Source organism: Candoia aspera, chromosome 2 (genome assembly GCF_035149785.1).
Source record: "Candoia aspera isolate rCanAsp1 chromosome 2, rCanAsp1.hap2, whole genome shotgun sequence".
NCBI classification, from domain to species: Eukaryota; Metazoa; Chordata; class Lepidosauria; order Squamata; family Boidae; genus Candoia; species Candoia aspera.
In genome coordinates, this window is record NC_086154.1 from 170188519 (window position 1) to 170210133 (window position 21615).

Genomic DNA, 21615 nt, shown 5'->3' on the forward strand with positions numbered 1-21615 from the left:
ATGTAATCCAGCAGGTTTGGAAGGCATCTTTCCATCTTGTACTCTGGAAGATCATGAAAACCTTTCTTTTCCAATCTATTTTTGGATCCACTTGATTGGTGCTTCTGTTTGTGTATATTATTGTTGTATATTTAATTGAATTTTGTTTTACTACTTGTATTATCTCGGCTTATTCTTACTTCATTGTACACTGCCCAGAATTGTAAAATAGGGGTGGTTAACAAATACAGTAAGCAAATAGTCCTCTCTAAGCTTGAAGCATTGTATAATATTTCAGAGGCTGTCTTTCTACAGCAAATGAAAGGCTGCTCTTGTGTTGTTGAAATGTGTTCCACCAGACAGATAAGAGGCTAGGTTTATTTAATCTGAATCTAATATTTCTGTTCAAAGTCCAGCTCCAGATATGGTCAGAAGTTCAACCATGTAGTTTTAAGTAGGAGCAGTATTATAAAAAGAGTGAGGGCACTGGGGGTATGTGCATTGTGTTCATGCATGTTTTCTGTGGATGGGAGGTAAAAATAATCCTTGCAATGCTGGGGGAGTAAAGAATCCATGTTTCAGCTGCGGCTGTCAATTGCCTTGATGCAATTAAAAAGAGGTAGATTTTGTTCTTTGTTATGAAAAGATATATTCTGAAATATTTGACTACTACCAAATAGATACTCAGTTGATAGCTGGCAGATGATTCTCAACCCTGGTAAAAAAAAATTTGTGGAAAACCAGAAGCCCAATGACTTCAGACTTTCCTGTTCTTTTAGTCTTTGTATATTGATATTGTTTCTAATTGTTCTCAGATTCACCAGGGCACAGTCCCTGTTTCATATACAGTGACCACAGTAGCACCACATGGGATCCCACTTTGCACAGGTCAGCACATACCAGCTTGCAACACGCAGCAGGTCCCAGGGTGTTCGGTGGTTTTCAGTGGGCAGCACCTCCCTGTCTGCAGTGTGCCTCCTCCAGTAAGTAATTTTTAATTTTAATTTTGAAATACATGCTGAAAATAATTGGAAGAGCGGACCGCTTTAAAGGATGTATTTAGACCTGAATTCTGTGAATATCTATAAATATAAATAATTGAAATTTAATTTTAGTGAAGTTTAGCTTGCATGGAAAAAAAATTAAGAATTAGTTTTGTGTAACAGTGCATCATCATGTATTTAAATAACTGTTATGTCTATTCCACAAACTTAATTTAAGAGTAGAATATTAGTCTTTTTTTCCCTTGATGGTTTTGAATATTACTTCCATAAAGTAGTTTGTGCCTAACCTCTGAATACCTATCTTACCCTATTAGTAGTAGTAATATTTATCCCACCTTTCTTTTTATATATACTCAAGGTGGCCAACATACCTAATACTCCTGCCTTCTATTTTCCCCACAACAACAACTCTGTGAGGTGGGTTGGGCTGAGGGAGAATAACTGGCCCAAAGTCACCCAGCCAGCTTCCATGCCTAAGGGAGGCTTTAATTACTATTTTTAACAACTTTGGTTCAGAGAATTCTTACAGAACTGTTACTTTAAAGTTCAGATAAAATGCCTTTCCTATATTTGATATCCCAGGCAAATTTTTCATAAATTATCTTCCCTTTGTCAGCTGTTAACCACTCTGTGCAATATCATGTTTCCTTGAATAGTCAATAATCTAATAGCATAAAATACATCAGTGCATATTTATTGAAATTGACTACTCACATAGTAGTTCAGTGATCATAAAAGAATTAATTTATGAATCTTACACGAATACCTACAATTCCTATAGAAGAGACTTAACATTGCTTAAATTTGGTTTAAGATTCCAAATGACAGTATTGTGAGAAATGTTCCTTTCTCTTAGTTTCTAAACAATTGGAGTTTATGTAGTTCCCCAGGAAAGATGAATTCTGCAATACCAATAAGTTACTTCTTCTTAGTTTGCATAGTTAATGTTGCTTTTGTTAATAAAACAGAAGGAAATAATCTATACTGTTGCAACAGTATTGGTTTTGTAAATAATGCTTTATTTTATCTAATTCCTTTATAAACACAAGAAGCATCCAAATATTGTATGTCACATAAGGTTATATATGTTTATCTTCTGCAGATGCTTCAAGCATGTTCCGTTCAACATTTGCCGGTTCCATATGCAGCTTTCCCACCCCTTATTTCTAGTGATCCATTTCTCTTACATCCTCCACACCTCTCCCCACACCATGCTCCACACTTGCCACCTCCAGGCCAGTTTGTTCCTTTTCAAACACAGCAATCACGATCGGTAAGTATTTAAAAAGAAAAATCTTCTAGTAATGGTTTTTGGGATACTGTATTATACAATATTTTGGTGGCTGGCTGCCAAGGGTATTAAATTAAATTGAGACTTTCTGTTAATGATAACAAATTTTCTAATATAGGGGTCTGTGATATACAAAAACCAATTGAGCCTTAATAACTTTAATTCCAAGTTTGATAGAGGAACAGAATTAAAAATGGATTTTAAGTGTGTACTATGGAAGTGGGTTTCCTATCTGAATGTAGAAAGAATAAATCAAAGTTGCTTTGAATAACCACTGGGATTTCAGTTTGAATTTTAGGTGCAGTTCCAGATTAGGTTTTGCACATTTTAGTGCTTTGAATCAGTAAATTCAAATGTTACTGTTTGCCTTAAATTGATATGGTATCTTGTCTTAAATTAATCTACTGTAGGGCTAATCTTTATTAATACAGAGTACAATAATATGAGTAAATAACTATGCAAAACAACTGGGAAGAAATGCTACTTCCAGTCCATGAAAGTATTGAATTTTTTTATAAAGGCTTAAAATGGCCTAGAATGCAAATATAGCTCTGCTTCAGAATGTACTATAAATCTCTTTACCTCTCTTGTTATGCACACAGAGAATTTTAAAAGAAAACTTAAAACTTAAATATATATTTTTAGTCTCACTGTAATGGTGAAATAACATTTCCTGGTGCTTTTCAGAAGTATTCAGACCAAAATTCAAAAGCCTCTTCAGAGGCAGGGATCCAAAGTTCAGGTGACGATGGTTAGCACATGAGACCGTTGTTACTAAGATGCTAGGTTGGCCTGTGCCAAGAAGGCTGTTAGTTTGGCAGTATGGTATGTAATCGCCTGTACCTCTTCATTTTAGTTTTTCACACTTCCCAGAAATATTTGTAATTTTATAATTTAGACTACAGTGGGAGTTCACGTAACACAAGGTGTTCCTGAAACAGGATTAGGCAACTTGTGGTCTGCATATGCTTTCTTGGTACCTCATTTAGAGATCCCAGAAAATTCTGAGGTTAGATTTCTGAAATTGGGTATTAGCCTAGCTATTTCTTGATGTGAAAATGCCCAAATAAGAGTGGAGCTATGCATGCAAGGCAAAGGTACTTAATTTTCCACACCCCACAGAACCTCAAAAACTCAAAAGTGTGATTTTGTGCCTATAGGTTTGAAGGTGCCACATACAAAACACTCGCCTTACTCTTTTTAAAAATCACCTAAAGAGACGCTTTGCTTTCTTGAAGGTTTGAGTGGACACTCCTGAAGCTATCGTGCAAAACCGTGGAGCCCACTAGCTCTTAAAGGCAACACAACCATGTTGCTTTGTTTTGTTCTGTTTCATAGCTCCTCCTCAGCACAGCACCTACACGGCAATTTCATCTGGCTTCAGCAGGTACCGCTGGAGAACACTTGGAGTTGTTGTGAAGTAATGCTCTTCTCTCTGCCTTCTCCAGCAGAGTTCTCAAGAGCCAGAAGTCTTCTGCTTTAGAGGGCACCATTAGAAAATGTTTTGCTTAGCCTTTTCCAGGAGAACTACCCAAACTTCTCGGTGTTCTGCAGCAGTCCCTGCTAAGTTTGGGAAGCACTGCTAGAGTATGTTCAGCAAAGCTGGAAGAGGCTTCTGCCTAGCCACTGTGTTTGCACAGAAGCCTATGGTAACTTTTGGTGACATGAAATTTCAAGACAGTGCATAGGGCTTTGTTGAGGTTATTGGTGTCTCTTTACTTTCAGGAAGAGAATCATGCTGCAGCTGAAAGCTCTTAGTCTACAATTTCAGCTCTGAATGCCAAAAGAAGTAAAAAGCTGTCAGTTGTACAATACTAGAAAAAAGTTGTACTGTATAGTAAGGTAGCACCCATGGTGGACAGCAAATTAATTACATTTAATACTGTTTAGCATCAGAATGGAGAGCCAGTTTGGTGTAGTGGTTAAAGGCACCGGGCTAGAAACTGCGAGACAGTTCTAGTCCCACCTTAGACGCAAAGCCAGCTGGGGGACCTCAGGCCAGTCTCTCTCTCTCAGCCCTAGGGAGCAGGCAAGGGCAAACCACTTACGCCAAGAAAACTGCAGGGACTATCGAGGCAGTCACCAAGAATGGGACATGATTGAACGGCAGGAAAAAAAAGCATCAGAATGAATGCTTTAAATTAGCAAGGTTAATTTCAAGCAGTACATTCTGTGGCTTCAGCTCTGCTCTGAAAACAATAGAAACGTGCATTGTCCATTTGTTCAGTTAGTCAACTAACCATATGTTGAAGATGTTAAATATAATCTGATGTGTCTTTTCTTTTTTCCTTAGCCTCTCCAAAGGATAGAAAATGAAGTAGAGTTACTTGGAGATCATCTTCCTGTGGGAGGTTTTACCACCTATCCGCCTTCTGCCCATCCACCAACATTGCCTCCCTCAGCTCCTCTTCAGTTCCTAGCGCATGACCCTTTACATCAAGAGATGTCATTTGGAGTAGTAAGTGATGTTTTCCAATATGCTGTCATGAGTTCTTATACATTTAATAAAACCCTTTTGTTTTAGTTTTTTTTAATACACATTTCTGAGCATATTGTATGAAGTATTTATTTATTATACTTATATACTGTGAATCAATTATGACTCCCTGCAGAGGATGAACTAGGGAACAAAAGAATGGTAATATATACCCTACATAAACTAGCAGCAATACTGTTTCTCATAAGAAATAACCATAAGAATTTGTTCTTAATGGCCTTTCAGAAAACCACCCTGGAAAGTGTGGGTCTAACTCTGCGGTGTGGGGCAGGGGGGAACTATTCTGTAGAGTGCAGGCCACCAAGGAGAAATATTGCCTCTGGGCTGTCCCCCATCTCATCTCAAAAACTGGGGCAATGAAGCATCCCCAACTGGGATGAGTACACAGGATGGGCCATTTGTATGCAAAAGAGATTGCTCTAGTCCTGGAGATAATCTGGGAACCAAACCACATAAAGAGTTTTCAAAGTTAAACCGGTGCTTTAGAAACCTGTTGGTAGCCAACGTAGTGCCTACAGTATAGATAATACATAATAATGGATGCTTTTTCCCCCATCGTGCAGATTACTGCATTTTGTACCAGTTGCAGTTACCTAGCAATGTTCAAGGTAGTCCCATTTAAGTACATTGCTATAGTTTAGTCATTATGAAGGTGAGAGTTATTTTTGTAAAGGTCTCCTCCAAGCAGGACCTTCACTGTAGACAGACTGTGTTGCTCCAAGTAGGACCAAACCTGGGTGAAGTCCTCTCTGGCCACAGCCTGCATCTCTGAATCCAGTGATAGCATTGAATAGTTCATTCTATTTCATCCTATCTGCACCTTCACAGCATAAAGGCACTATGTCAAGACTTCCACAGCATCTTTGACTCAGGCCAGGCTAATGTTCAATGGGGTATCATCAGGATGTTGATAATATCTTGAAGTGTCACATGACCTCTTCCAGTGATATCACATAGATGTTAAATAATAGGGGTGAGAAAACTGAATGTTCCCCCACTCCACCAACTCCTGCTTATAAAGTACCATGAAGGTCAGTATCCCCAACTTCTACAGATGGCTTGAGATGCCACCACAATCAATGCTATTGAATGCTTCTGAGAGGTCAGGAAGGATCAAGCTGGATACTCTCTTCCTATGTGGATCTCAATGGAGGTTATTCACTAGAGCCATCATCGTTTCTGACTGCACGATAATCTCCTTCCTCTAGGGCATCCTTAGTTGTGCAGTTATTGCAAATGGAACACAAATTAGCCTTATGTTCCATAGACTTAGGACACATTATCCAGCTAAATGAAATAATTCTTTTTTATAAAGCAAGGAGTCAAATTGTGGAGTTAAAGGAAAATACACTGTGTTAAGGCAAAAGATTTATACGATCTGAAGAGAAACTGGAGCATGGTTTCTTCTTACCTTCTGGCTAAAGTTAGTTCTACTTCCTGTAGGTTTGGCCCCATTAGTATTTAGAGATCATTTTAAATCATCATAACTTTAAAAAGCCCTACATAAAATTCAGTGGCTGAGCTTCTCTATGGAAAGTCTGTGCTCTATGGAAAGTCTGTGCTCTTTACAGCCCTTAAGCAATGAATTTGGGATATTGATCTCCAAACTTTAAGTTAGGTTTTATACCCCAATATTTATCATTTCCTTCCAAAAGGGTTCGCTCCAGCTTCCTACTTACAATCCATTACAATTTTGAAATTTCGTGAGGCCTTTACCTTAGCCAGATTGGATGCTTTGCCCTCAGCAGTACTTTTTGGACATTTTAAGGGTACCCCTATGAAACTTCAGTTATGTCCATGTGGTGATAGCTCAATGGAAACTCTAAGCCATATGCTACTATAATGTTCCCTACATAAGGACCCTAGACAGACCCTTATATATCCGACCTTGAAGAAATGTTCAGGTAGGGAATGTGATTTCTATTTAATGTTAATGCTTTTGGACAAGGACTCAAAAATATCCTCCCAAGTTGCTCAGTTTTATGCTACCATCTGTACGATATGCCACACCATTACTTAGGTTTAGAATTTCTTATAGTATTTTACTTTAATTTATTTTAGTATCTTTATTGTTAATTATTTTTAGATCCTATGATACTTACTGTTTATCTGTTTTATGTGTGTGTGTGTGTGGATGGAATGCTTCTGTTATTAGATATTTTGATTGTATCTGGCCTTAGGGCTGCAATAAAATTGAATACACCGTGATAACTTAGTACCATATATAACTGATCTCATTTTATGACTTCCTATACTTTTAAAATACCTTTCTTTGTTTCTTTTAGCCTTATCCACCTTTTATGCCTCGAAGACTCACAGGGCGCAGTCGATACCGATCTCAACAACCAATTCCGCCTCCCCCTTACCATCCCAGCCTATTGCCATACGTGCTGTAAGTTTGACACCTGTTTTTTCCTGTGAATTTAAGGTGGATAATGTCATTTTGCTGAGGAGTCAGGTACAGATAATCCTCAACTTATGACCATTCATTCAGCAACTGTTCGAAATTATGAATGTGCTGAATGAATGGTGGTTATGACCAGTCCTTAGAGTCCCAGCTGCCCTAGCACTCCCGCGGTCACGTGATTGCAATCTCGGTGCTTGGCAACCAGCTCATGCTTATGACCGGTTGCAGCGTCCCACGATCACGTGATCGCTATTTGCAACCTGCCTGCCAGCTTCCCCAGAAAGTCAGTGGGGAAGCTGGCAGGGAAGGTGGCAAGTTACTAGGATAAGTCTTCCCCACCTGCACTCCACTCCCCAGCCCCTCTGCGCTCCCACCATGCCGTCCACTTGCCACTGTGCATCCATCCCAAGCCTCGCTGCACCCCTTCCCTGAGCCTCCCTCGCACCCCCTCCCCACGCTTCCCTTGCCGTGCCTCCCTCGCATCCCCTTGCGCCTCCCCCACCCGGCAGCAGCCACTTGCCCACCTGCCAGCTTGCTTGCAAGCCACCTGGGACTTGCAGCTTCCTGCCAGCTTCCCCACCAACTTGGTTGTGGGAAGCTGGCAGGAATTTGCTTCGCCTAATGACTGTGAGATTTGGTTAACGACAGCAACTGGGACTGCAGGGATTGCCATCGCTAAGCAGTGCAGTCATGCTTTACAACCACATCGCATAGTGGCAGGAATTCCGGTCCTAATTGCCCTCATAAGTTGAGGACTTCCTGTATTTCATTCATCCCTTCTAAACATACGCTGTTTTAATGCAAATAGCCTAGGGAAAGCATCAAATGTTGTTGTGGAAACCTTAGGTGCTATTTTAATTCTAATCTCTTTGTATTAGCCCTGGTGTCCGTGCAAAGTACCACTGCATTCTTTTGCTGTTCTCTTTCTTTGCATTCAGATGAGTAAAAAAACTTTCTAGACCAGGAGTGAGTAATGTGATTCTTTCCAGATGTTTTAGTTTACAGCCCCAATAATGCCGGAGCATAGAGTGGATGGAGTATAGGAACTGTTTTCCAAATTTATTGAAGGGTTAGGGTAGGTTGAAGGCATAAGGTTCCCCACTCTAGGATTGTCTATGAAGTTTCTAATTAAGAGACAGAATTTTCAGTTTTTGGAAAATGATAGCTCTGCCAATCTCATAAAAAAGATTTTAGGAGGGTTTTGAAAAGTGCAACTTGATAGTTATCAGTAAGAAATTATGGCACTTGGATGAGCTGTCTTTGTTGGATAGTAGAGGCTGGAGAAGTAAGGTTAGATGTAAAGGGAAGTATGTCTAAGGGTGCCATATTGGTGCTACAGAACTTTCTGGAAAATGTATAGCACCTAGCAATGGATATATTACAATCCTTTTTAGCTGCTTTTGTTTTTATTATTTTGTATAGAAATATACTGTGTTTGTTTCCTTCTTTGTATTATTTTTCCAGATTTCAGCATGGTCCCTATTTTTACTATTTTAATCCCAGTCCCCAGTATGCTTTCTTTATGGGTTCCTCCATAGGGAAAGATAAATGCTTCCTTTTCCTGGAGAAATACCAATTCTTAGTTGGAGTCCTGCTTCAGCTTGATTTAATACTTTAACCTATAGGACATCATATTACCTGTTTTTAGATAGTCACGAATCCATTTGTCAGTAGCATCATCTTCAAGCTCTTGCTCACGTTGTAGCTTGGAGAAGGTAAGAAACAGCGGGAGTTGTCTTACCTTCTCGAGACCCAATCAAAAATAAGAAAAAATGCTGCTACTAGTCCCAAGTATTCTGGCATGCCAGAGGAAAAGAGGAGATCAGTGAATACAAAGAATGGCTGACAACTAAACCGAGCTAATTTGGTATAGGGACCCTTTATGTGAATACATAATCCGTCACTTGAATATGTGGTGATATTACATAAATATTCATTAAAAAGTATTTTATTTTTGGAATAATAAGACATCGCTCTTTCCCAGATCAATGCTTCCTGTGCCACCTGCTGTTGGGCCAGCCTTCAGTTTTGAGTTGGATGTAGAAGATGGCGAAGTGGAAAACTATGAGGTTGGTTACCACTAAATAAGCATGCAAAGCATAGTTAGGAGGACTTAATTTTTGTTTTGGGTTTTTTTTTCCTCAAGGTGTTAGATTATCTGTAATTGCTGCTGGAAGGCAGTTTTCACAGTATTAAATTTCAGCTTCTTAACTGCCAGCTCTCCTTAACACTGGCCAGAAATTGGAGTGGTTGTAGGGTACTGTGAGGGAAGGAGAATCTAAAATTGTATGGAAGAGTCTCAGAGCATTCTAGCAGCTCTCTTTATGCATAATACCTTTGAAGCATCCTCCCCCTTTCATGCCAAGGTTTTTAGGGGAGGAAAAAAAATGCATCTATGGATGAAGAACATAAAGACGTTTGCAAACGTCTTTGTCTGGAATAGAAAAATACATTAGTTCCACAAAACTACTTAATGTGTAAGAATAAATTTACACAGATGGAGTTCTAAGATATTTTTCTGTTCTAAGCATTTTGTATCTGTCAGATAAGAAATGTTTATCTCAATGTATGAATGCACATATGTCCTTCAAATAATTCTGGTTTTGCATATCATATGGACTGCATAATTCTGGTTTGTTCCTCGTCCCAAATTAATAGTGATATGGAAAGACACCAGTTGAACTATGTTTAAAGGAGTTATTTCTTTCGCAGGCACTGCTGAACTTGGCAGAAAGACTGGGTGAGGCCAAACCAAGGGGATTGACAAAAGCAGATATTGAACAACTTCCATCTTACAGGTTCAACCCAAATAATCATCAGTCAGAACAGACTTTGTAAGTTTTTCATACCTTTGTTGAAGCTTTAGTATGAAGGCATGCTATCTTGCTAGTCTGGAGTCCTGCACAGAAGCACTTGTAGGCTTAAAATTAGTTCCCAGCTTGTCTATATGTTAACCTATGGTTTTGTGGCTTTTTCAGTTTTCAGTCTTGAAGATATTCCTAACCACTGAACTGAAATCTTAAGCATAAGGCTTAAGCACATTTTAATACTGGTGGTCTACTCGCAATTATTTTAGATGTTTCAGAAGGAACACAGTTTCTCTCTTGCCCCCATCTAACGGACTAGAATTGTACTAGAATAGCAGAAAATTAGGTGGAGGGAATGCCATTCCTGTAAGATGAGAACCAGCACTTCTGTAATGTCAGCAAATCAATCAACTCTCCCTTCCTAATCACACATTGGTATCTGCTTTTGAAAGATGGAAATTATCAAATCAGCTTGCAGTGTAGCCTGGGGTACAGCTTTTCAAGGGGGAAATGTATCCCATAAAAAGCATAAAAACAAAATAACCTTTTTTCTTGAATTTTTACCTCTGTCCATATGCAATTTGGCCTTTTTTTAAAAAAAAAAAATTCTGCTATATTTTTGTTCTTCAGAAATGTCCTGTAAGGATAAATAAATCTGTGTTTTTGAAAAAATAAATATATAATCCTCACTGAGCCTGTGTTGAGATTGGGAGAAGAAGATTTAAGGGGGGAAAAAACCATTTTTTTGTTATTCATCATTGTCATAGAAGACTTCTAAATAAGAAAAGTAAAAATGGTATTGCTACAAAAAGAATGAGGTTTGAATTGGGAGATCAACCGTTCAAATTTTGCATGAATTTAGCAGACACTTCTAATCTGCTTAACAGGACTATAATTTCTAGAATTATTACTCAGCTTGGCTAGGAATTCTGGGATTCATAGTCAAGCTGAACTGTAATTTCCAGACAAGGACTCAAAAATACCTCCCAAGTCACCCATTTTTTTGCTACCATCTGTATGATATGCCACACCATTACTTAGGTTTGGAATTTCTCATAATAGTATTTTATTTTGATTTATTTTAGTATCTGTTGTTAATTATTTTAGATCCTATGATACTACTGTTTTTCTGATGTGTATGTATGTATGTAATACTCCTATTATTAAATATTTTGATTGTATATGGCCTTAGGGCTGTAATATAATTGAATCAACGAATTCAGAATTTCTAGGCATGTTACCTTTCTATGCCAATCATTTCAAGTACTGAAAAGCTACACTAGATAGATAGAGGCAACCCACTGGGCTTATCCTCAGTTCTATTTTCATCTACTCGAGGTAGATTGCTGAGGTACTAATGTATGTGAAGTGTTTTACACTCACCCCAAGCAGTATATAAAGAACTAGGAATGTGCAAAACATTCCTTGCACAAGCTGTTCCATGCGCAGAATTGCTGGTTTTGGGTGGTCTGTGCTCACACTGCAACACGCTGGTTGTCTCTTCCAGGCACAGCACACAAAGGGACTGTTTTGATCCAGGCATAAATGGTTACAGAGGAAGGGAGCAGGGGAAAAGCCAAGGATATTGATGGCTGAAGTGGGAAGGAAAGAAGACACCAAGAAGACTGAGGGCCAGCATGTCAGGGGGATATGCAATACTGGAATATCAGCAATGACGGGGAGAGGAAGGAAGGGTGCTGGAAAGACCAGGGGTAGGTGGGCCATTTGGAAGTGCCAGTCTGGAAGTCGCTGATGGAATTGAGTGGGGCTTTCTGCCAGCATTTTGTCTCACCTGAACCCTGAAAGAGCCAAAGGTTTCCAGGTTTGGGTTCTTTGGAACAGAGCCTGACCCCAATTCCAGAATACAGTGGTTTGTTCTGAGTTGGAAACAGGACATTTTCCCCATTTCATGCACACCTGTATAATGACCAGTTCTGATAGATTATTCATTGCTCATAATTGGTATTGAATTGTATTTTTAGCCAGTGAGTCTATTTAAAAATAAAACAAAATCTGACACTGATACATCAGTATATCTCACTGAAATGCATGGCTGTTCGTATTTTTAAACTGCATAGAAAACAGCTTTAGCCTTCCAAGTAAAAGCTTGTTAAATATAATTGTTGCTCTTGTTGAGTAAATTATCCTGCACTGTTTCTTTTCTAGGTGTGTAGTATGCATGTGTGACTTTGAGTCAAGGCAACTGCTAAGAGTTTTACCATGTAACCATGAGTTCCATGCCAAGTGTGTCGACAAATGGCTTAAGGTAATATTATTTTTAGAAAGAAAGTTGTTCTAAATATGTCCAAATTGCATGCAGTAACTTTGCAGTAGTATGGGATGGCCAGAAGTATACTTGATGCTTGGAGTAGTAGTTATCAAACTAGGAATAAAATTGCTGTTTTTAAGAGGAGTCTTCTTGTTGAAGAATAGAAGTCTTGGATTGTTCTAATCTTCCCTAAAACAGTATTTTAAAAAATGTCATTAAATATTTTTTTAAAATGTTTTAAGGGTTAGTTGGCATCACCAGAAATAGACTAAGAACAACAGTGTTCTGCAAAATTTAATTTAAAGAGGAAATTAGAAAATTTCAGAAAATGTCTTGAATTCCATTGTATCGCTACAGTGACAAATTCTAAAGAATCAGAATACAAAAATCTACTAATGTTTTGCATAGACAAGGTTATTAAGTTACAATTTCAGTGGTCTGTAAAGAGGTGTGTATATGAAAAAATATTTTGAATTTGGAGGGATTCTTAAATAGAATTAGATATCACAATTCATCCCATTGAAATTGTGCGATGGTAGAGACTTATATTAGTATCTAAGTTGGTAATATTATTACTAATGGACATTGCTACATTCAGATATACATTCATTCAACATTTTAATCTTACTTTTTTTAAAGAGAAAACAGCTTAACCTGCAGTCTACTGCACACAGAACTTACCTGTTTTTATATTATTTGTATACCATGTAGGTCTGATAGAATTGCAGCTGCCATGTTTCATATGTTAGAAGGATGTTAACCTAAGAAATTCATAGATTCCTAGTAGAATTTTTGTTTAGCTGTAAATAATAAGTTGTATAGCATTGTAAATACTTTAGGTTATTTTAAAGAAACTTGTTTTCTTGCTTTAAAAGTAAAAAATGGGGAGGGAAAACATAGAACTCTTCATTCAAAACTACAAAGATTAAAAGTTGAAGAGTAAAATGCATGCCACAAGATTATATATTTGAAGTGATAATTGATCTAAAATTGTGTCAGTCCAAATATATATTATTTGGTTTCAAAAAGAGAAATCGGAGGGGAAAAAATCTGAAATAAAGCCTAAGGAAGAGTGTTGTTTAAAATTACCAAGTTGGGGTAAATATAGAAGGGCAGAAAATACTTTCTGATGAAGTAAAAAGACTTACTTTGGTGTAATTTATAAAAAATATACCATTATCCTAAATTTTCATTACTAAATTACTTTGCTCAGGATTTTATTAGAAATGCTATTAGGTTTAATTTGTTCAGGATTTCATAGTACACTTCAGTATGTGGGGTATCCTACATAAAATTTTGAAGGCTTTTTGTGTCATATTTTATATGATTTGTTTATATATTTTGAAATATTAGAGGGAATATTATAGGAACTTGGTCATTTTAAGGATTTGCATTTGTGCCATGCGTGTTATTCTTCAATTTTTACTAAAGCTTTGTATTTTTGAATGAATACTTTTTGCTTTCTTTGTTCTCTGATGCATTTTGTTTTATCTTGTGATTTTAGGGAGGTATACAAAATTACACAAGCTGAGGTTTTCATTCCTGTGAAAGACTGTATCAGGCTTTCCTCTTGTTTATTCGTGTAGCTGTTGTGACTTACACATACACAATATCTCTGGAAACCTCAGCAATTGTTAGGAACTTTGGTCTCCTCTTTCTGACACTATAGAAAGTTATATTTGCAATTGATCTTTAGGAAGTTTCAGTTAAAAACATTTAGAACAAAAGTATATGTTTAAACAAGCAATGCGTGGAAGTGGAAGAACACAATAGAATAGGAAGGACAAGAGACCTCTTCCAGAAAATTAGAAACATCGGAGGTAAATTCCAGGCCAAAATGGGTATGATCAAAAACAAAGATGGCAAGGACCTAACAGAAGAAGAGATCAAGAAAAGGTGGCAAGAATATACAGAAGAGCTGTATAGGAAGGATAACAATATTGGGGGTAGCTTTGACGGTGTGGTCAGTGAGCTAGAGCCAGACATCCTGAAGAGTGAGGTTGAGTGGGCCTTAAGAAGCATTGCTAATAACAAGGCAGCAGGAGACGACGGCATCCCAGCTGAACTGTTCAAAATCTTGTGAGATGATGCTGTCAAGGTAATGCATGCTATATGCCAGCAAATTTGGAAAACACAAGAATGGCCATCAGATTGGAAAAAATCTACTTATATCCCCATACCAAAAAAGGGAAACACTAAAGAATGTTCAAACTATCGAACAGTGGCACTCATTTCACATGCCAGTAAGGTAATGCTCAAGATCCTGCAAGGTAGACTTCAGCAATTCATGGAGCGAGAATTGCCAGATGTACAAGCTGGGTTTAGAAAAGGCAGAGGAACTAGGGACCAAATTGCCAATATCCGCTGGATAATGGAAAAAGCCAGGGAGTTTCAGAAAAACATCTATTTCTGTTTTATTGACTATTCTAAAGCCTTTGACTGTGTGGACCATAACAAATCGTGGCAAGTTCTTAGTGGTATGGGGATACCAAGTCATCTTGTCTGCCTCCTGAAGAATCTGTATAACGACCAAGTAGCAACAGTCAGAACAGACCACGGAACAACGGACTGGTTTAAGATTGGGAAAGGAGTACGGCAGGGCTGTATACTCTCACCCTACCTATTCAACTTGTACGCAGAACACATCATGCGACAAGCTGGGCTTGAATCCAAGGCTGGAGTTAAAATCGCTGAAAGAAACATTAACTATCTCAGATATGCAGATGATACCACTTTGATGGCTGAAAGCGAAGAGTAACTGAGGAGCCTTATGATGAAGGTGAAAGAAGAAAGTGCAAAAGCTGGCTTGTAGCCAAACCTCAAAAAAATCAAGATTATGGCAACCAGCTTGATTGATAACTGGCAAATAGAGGGAGAAAATGTAGACGCAGTGAAAGACTTTGTATTTCTAGGTGCAAAGATTACTGCAGATGCTGACTGCAGTCAGGAAATCAGAAGACGCTTAATCCTTGGGAGAAGAGCAATGACAAATCTCGATAAAATAGTTAAGAGCAGAGACATCACGCTGACAACAAAGGTCCGCATAGTTACAGCAGTGGTTTTCCCTGTAGTAACATATGGCTGTGAGAGCTGGACCATAAGGAAGGCTGAGAGAAGGAAGATAGATGCTTTGGAACTGTGGTGTTGGAGGAAAATTCTGAGAGTGCCTTGGACTGCAAGAAGATCAAACCAGTCCATCCTCCAGGAAATAAAGCCAGACTGCTCACTTGAGGGAATGATATTAAAGGCAAAACTGAAATACTTTGGCCACATAATGAGAAGACAGGACACCCTGGAGAAGATGCTGATGCTAGGGAGAGTAGAGGGCAAAAGGAAGAGGGGCCGACTAAGGGCAAGGTGGATGGATGATATTCTAGAGGTGACGGACTTGTCCCTGGGGGAGCTGGGGGTGTCGACGACCGACAGGAAGCTCTGGTGTGGGCTGGTCCATGAAGTCACGAAGAGTCGGAAGCGACTAAACAAATAAACAACAAACATATGTTGACTCACAGTTTTAGTATGACTAGAAGTCCTTCAGCAGTATTGATTGCCCTTGAGTTTTGGTGTGGTTCTTTCATCATCCCAGAGCTCTGTTACCATGCTAAAAATTGTGCTTTATATTTTTTTAGGCTGCAATCTTACCCAGACACCAGGATAAGGCATAAATATGGATGTAAGGGGGATGAAAAATCAACAGATACTCCCATCCCCACCCACCCCCAGAAATCTTGCTCTTCCCCCGTTAAGTTCAGCCTCCAAGTGAATTTCTACTTCTGTTGAAGATAGATGCCATTTATTATAATGAACCCTACTTAGGTTTTTTTCCCCTAAAAGTGTGTTTTGCATTTTGTAGTCAGTGTAGCATTCCTTCAGTAAAACCTCTTCTTTGTATTTTAGGCAAATCGCACCTGCCCTATCTGCAGAGCTGATGCTTCAGAAGTGCATCGTGATTCAGAATGACCAGTCTAAGAGCACAATTCTACTTTGGGTGTTCCTAGTCACATGTGTGTATATATATATATGAACTCTCCATTGAACTTAACCCGTGTGGCTTCCAGCCTTCCCTTTACACAAAAGGGTCAACGGACCTTTCTTTGCACTGTGTGATTTAATCAACTATAAAGCTTATAATTAGTCTTCACAATTATGGGATTGTTATACTAACTGTGTGATTGGAACTCCAAAGATTTTTTTTTCTTTTAGCTTAATTTCGTGTGTGCACTAACATTCCCTGGTTTTTGTGTGATCATTCCGAGTGTTGCTGCGAGATTACAGTGGAACGTGATCTTCTAGCATGTGCTTTTATATAAAAAGTGGTAGCTCCAAACAATATAGCAATCTACCTTATATAGAGCCTTCAAATACTGTGAGTGGGAATAAATGGTGCGGGTGGGTGCGTTGATCGCAGGGTGTCTGTATGTATGCAGGTGAGCAAGTGTTTGGGGATAGTGTGTGAGAGGACTTATATACCAGCATGTACTGAGGATGTATGTGTGTAGTATTAATTATGCTGCAATGTATAATCTTGTGTGTTATTTAAACAGTACTAGTACTGTACACTGGTTTCTTTCCTTGCGTTTGCAGTTGCACACTGAATGCAAAGGGTGCAGCAATTATAGACATTGGATATTTCATCCCCCATGTATTTAACAGTATAAAAGGTCCTTTTTGCTTTTATTCAGATAACTATTATGCTTCCCATTAATTGGGGGTCCTATATCTGTCATTATAGAGCATACTGATTCTCAGTTACAACAATTAATTAGCCTTAATTTTAGGCTGCTGGAATTTCTACATTTTTAAAAACTTGCAGCTCACTGCTAACTGTATAAGGAGTTGCAGCATTGCACGGTCAGGTAGCAATATTAAAAATTCTCAACTGATGACTGAAAGTTGATTGTCCTCTCTTTTTTTAAATTCTTCCAGTCCAGATTGGTTCTTTTTTATTGAACTTTGGAATATTTTTTTTTAAATTTCAGAGAGTGAAGATAACTTCGTTTTGAGTTTTTTTTTTTTTTTGTCAATACAGAAACAGAGAGGATCTTCAAATCTTGTGCAAATGCTTCTTGTATTGTTGGCAATATATTTGCTTAAGTATACAGATACACTGGCACTAACTCACATTCCTTGCCATATACAAGCAACCGTATACAATTAAAGTAACCTTTAAAAGAGATTTTTTTTCCTTTTTCAAAGCCTTCAATTTTGTGAACAAAGTAAACCCTTAGCACTTTCTTAGAGATAGAACATTGTGGTTCTCCATCTTAGCCATGGTACCATGTTTACCTTTTACTGCCTGGCAAAAGTGTCACAAATGCAGTTTCTAGCTTGCTGTACTGGGTAGCAAGCTTTTGTGTGGATGTTAAGGCATCCTCAGTATTGTATGGATAGTATGAAGAATATTCATGGTCAAGAATGGGCGGGTATACAAAATCAAGAAAAAATAAATGCTGTGAATCTGGAGTTGACCTCCTTTCAACTGCCTTCTGAATAATGTAGTGGTAAAATTGGCATCACTTAACATTTTGGACTTAGTGTTTAACTTTTTTACAACAAACGAACAGTTGTCTACCCATGGCTACATAGTTCTCCAAGAGAGGAACATTTATTTGTGGATTATTCATTTCTCTCTTATAAGCGCCATACCTTTTATTGTAACGGCACAAGCACTGCAGCTATTGCTGCTAGTCAGCTTTCCGGATCTTGTGTGTCTTTTCTGATGCTTTATATGCTGCTATATATTGAATCTGTTTATTCCTCCAGAACAGTGTTGGTTGTGAATCATCCTCCTTTCTCAAAGGAAAGGAGTAACCGCAGTGTGTGGTTCTACAAATTAAAAAGCACAATTCCCACCAACCTTCCTTGTTTCAGATACTGTTTGCCTCTGTTTAGTAACTAGACGCCTTAGTCTGTCCATAGTGTCAGGAACTGTAATCTGTGTGACAGATTTTACACGTTAACGATTTTTCTCTCAATGTGCTCTAAGAAATTGTCTCAGTGTGTTGAAAAGTCTAAATTATTGCACATGGTAAATTTTATTTTTTTAAGCAAACAAAATCATGGGTTGGGAAGTGGGAGGGAAGCCACACATGTTTTACAGTACTCTGGATCTTTTTTATATTGCTGGATTTTCAAAAAAAAGAAAAAAGAAAAAATTACCATGCAGAATTACCATAATACTACCCTGCTCATTGTCTACTGAGTATCCACTCAGTATCGGCCCTGCTTTGGTAGAAGTAAGACGTTTTCTGGAACAGTGACGAGGCACATAGTATCTTAATTCTGAGAAATGGCTCCTCAGCCCTGCATCTGGATCTGATATTGCAGTGCAGCATCTGTCCCTTGATTCCCAGTTTTGGTTGAAGGACACTGTTGATGGAGGGATAGGACTGCAGGAGGGACTACTTTGGTAACATACTCAAGTTAATTGTTGCACTCTTGTGGCAGATCTCTTTGAATGACTTGTTTGCTTGGGACTCTTGCAAATGTGTGCAGATTTGCTTCCTGTGGTTAAGTTTGTGTGAGACACACGTGCATGTGTTCTGAACCAGCTCATGCTGGCTGCAGTGGGATTCTGAGCCCGTTGTGGCTGGCAGAAGAGAGGGGGAATCATACTCCGCAGTAAACTGCCATTCGTTATGCACATTTACACGTCTAATTCCACAGCCCTCGATGCCTGACAGCACCCAATTATAATATTGGGTAGCCTCTTCCCCCTTATCCCTACCTCTCCCTAATGGAAAAAAAAGTTGGCTTTATCATGTTGGCACTGCTGGGGCTTTATTTGCATGAATTGTCAACTTACTTTGACGACCTGGCTTTTAAAAAAAAAAAGGTATAAAGGCCTTAAGGATATCTCTTGAGGTCTCACCTCTTGGTTTTCTTTTGCAGATTATTTTGTGGAAAGTAATTTCTTTTGTATAGACTTCTTTGTACAGTCTCCAGAATGTGATTATTTGTTGCAGCTGTTAACATTTCCATTTCTTGTACTATTTGGGATTTACCAACTCTTAACTTTGCTTTCTAATAACTCAATACAAACTCTGTTACTCGTAGACATAACAGAACGGTGATTCTCTCACCTTTACCCCCTTTGGTACCTTCAGTTACCTCATTTTGGTATTTTTATGTTGCAAATTTGCTAATGATTATGAAAGCTTATGGATTTTGTTAGAATTATATTTGTCAAGTGTTTTCTTTAAAATCATACTCCATTGTATCATTTAACATGTAGTTTTAAATGTATTATAAATATCTGTAACCAAATCATTTGAAGGCTTGATAAATTTTTAACAAAATTTGTACATTTTTTATGAGAGTTACTAGTAATGCTTTACTAAGTAGTGCAATGAATTTTTATTTTTAATCCCTGTGCCCAATTTTGGAGTTGAGAGGGTTGTTCAGTAATAAATGTATGATGTACACTTAGACAACTTTTGTGTTTTTTCTTCTCACACTAAAATTAGCTCTCTAAAATCTATTAATTGGCCTGGAAATCTCCCCTTTAATCTAAAAATGCAAATAGAGGTTGAATTATATCCACTGAATTACTCATTTAATCACATAGCCAATACATGGTTAAAAGCCCAAAACATTGTTAAAAACCCAAATGACAATTTGACTCTAATTTAGCATTGATAACATCATTTAAAATTTCAGCAACTGAAGCGTTGGAAATGCCCAGTCTCTTTAAAGGGCATTGGGTATTCATGTTGATTGCTGTTATATATTGTTTCTGCTTATAACAACTTTTTAAATGTGGTGTGACCCAGTTATGCATTTCAACTATGACTTACTTATAGCTTTTACCCTCTTCAGGTAAAAGACAGATGTGGGACACTCCATTGCAGAAGGACATTCCATTTCCAGATGATTTATATGCAGTCCAAAATGCTCCTTTTATCCATCCATCTGCACAGTGCCAAAGCATCAAAGTGTTTGCCATTCCCTATACATTTGCATATTCTTGTGCAACGGACCAGTATCTCAGTTTATGAAACTTTATTCTAGTAATAGAAATGTTTGGATATTTGAGTATTTTTTCTTGCGTAGTCTTGACATTTTGTCCCTCAGATGGATCTGTTACAGATGTACAGCAAGTGATGGAGCTGAATCTAATGACAGTGGAATATCTTCTGTTCCTTCTCCCAGCTGTGTGAAACTGGATGGTGCTTGACTAGCGATCCTCCCTTTGTTTACAAAGGCATGTATGATACTGGCAATTTTATTTTCAGTTTGCCTTCTACTTCCTGCTTTTTCACTACCACTCATAGCACTCAGATATTTTCAGTAGGAAGGATGCTCCTGGAAAGCTCCCATATGCTACTTAAAAATATTTGTGGTTTTTTGGAAGTTGGAACAAAATATCAGGGCTCTCTGTCCACCCCACCAGAATAACCCTCTGGAAACAGTGGAATGGGACCAAATTTAGAGTGGGGGAAGAAGCCAGCAAAAATAAGATTGAGTACAAAGATGGGCCAGACCTGGCTCAGGGCCAGAGAAAAATATTCTGAAATTAACCCCCAATCCTCTCTGGAGAAAAATTTGGGCGCTAACTCAGAATGTTGCCGACCCATTCAAAACCCACCTCCCTTTTCTTTCCTGATCATATAATCCAGAGCAGAGGTTCTCCTTCCCAGTGTTCAAATCTGGCCACTGCTGTAAGGGAATGGAAAAGAATTCCAGAAGCCATGGCATCTATTTGAATTGTTCCTCTCAGAGCTAGCAATTTTCAAGTTTCCTTCCTAAAGCAGCATTTAACCCATCTTTCCTTATCTATAGAAATTAGCTTTCTAATTACAAAAGCAAGTCTCAAGTTCACATGCCTATAAAGCGACAGTAAGTTTTTTCCTGTTTGAAACATTTCAAGCTCAAAGTACAGCATTTTGAACTCTAAACAGTTTTGAGTTCAAAACAACTGTCCTTTCCAAATATTTCCCAAGACTGAATAATTCCCTAAATATTCTGATACTCAAAACAGCACTATTTCAAACTGAGGCCACTTCTGGAATGGTACTAGAACACTTCCAGTACAGTTGGGACAACCATTTTGGTGCTCAAGATACTTGATTTTGCCAAACAGTGTTTAGGCATGCACAGGGGCACAAAAGTGGCAACTCTTCAAAGCAGCTGAACCTTTTCCCAGGATCATGGGGCAGCTGCAGTTCTAGGGAAAGATATAGTTGCTTTAAAGAGCTGTAAACAGGTGCTACTTTTGTGCTCCTGCAACCTTTGAGGCCTCTTTTTGAATGAAATCCAAAGCCCTGCACAGCCCTAGTATATACTTAAACTAAAGGGGAATACAACTACTACCAAGGCATTGCACTAATGCCTCGTGTGAGCAATGTTTTGCCTAAGAAGT

At 38.3% G+C, this 21615-nt stretch overlaps 1 protein-coding gene across 6 annotated transcripts in view; it reads left to right on the forward strand.

The window, feature by feature from the left end:
- The window catches only part of RNF38 (ring finger protein 38), an 89955-nt gene extending 70268 nt beyond the window's left edge, over positions 1–19687 (forward strand). For 5 of the 6 annotated variants that reach the window (XM_063294845.1, XM_063294848.1, XM_063294847.1 and 2 more), the window contains 8 exons: positions 795–962; positions 2086–2256; positions 4568–4732; positions 7057–7163; positions 9163–9247; positions 9891–10012; positions 12152–12251; positions 16152–19687. In XM_063294845.1, coding sequence (XP_063150915.1) covers positions 795–962; positions 2086–2256; positions 4568–4732; positions 7057–7163; positions 9163–9247; positions 9891–10012; positions 12152–12251; positions 16152–16214 — 981 coding nt within the window. In that variant the 3' untranslated portion in view covers positions 16215–19687. The remainder of the gene's footprint in view (positions 1–794; positions 963–2085; positions 2257–4567; positions 4733–7056; positions 7164–9162; positions 9248–9890; positions 10013–12151; positions 12252–16151) is intronic. The other variant, XM_063294846.1, reaches the window with a different exon arrangement.
- Positions 19688–21615: the final 1928 nt, after the last annotated feature.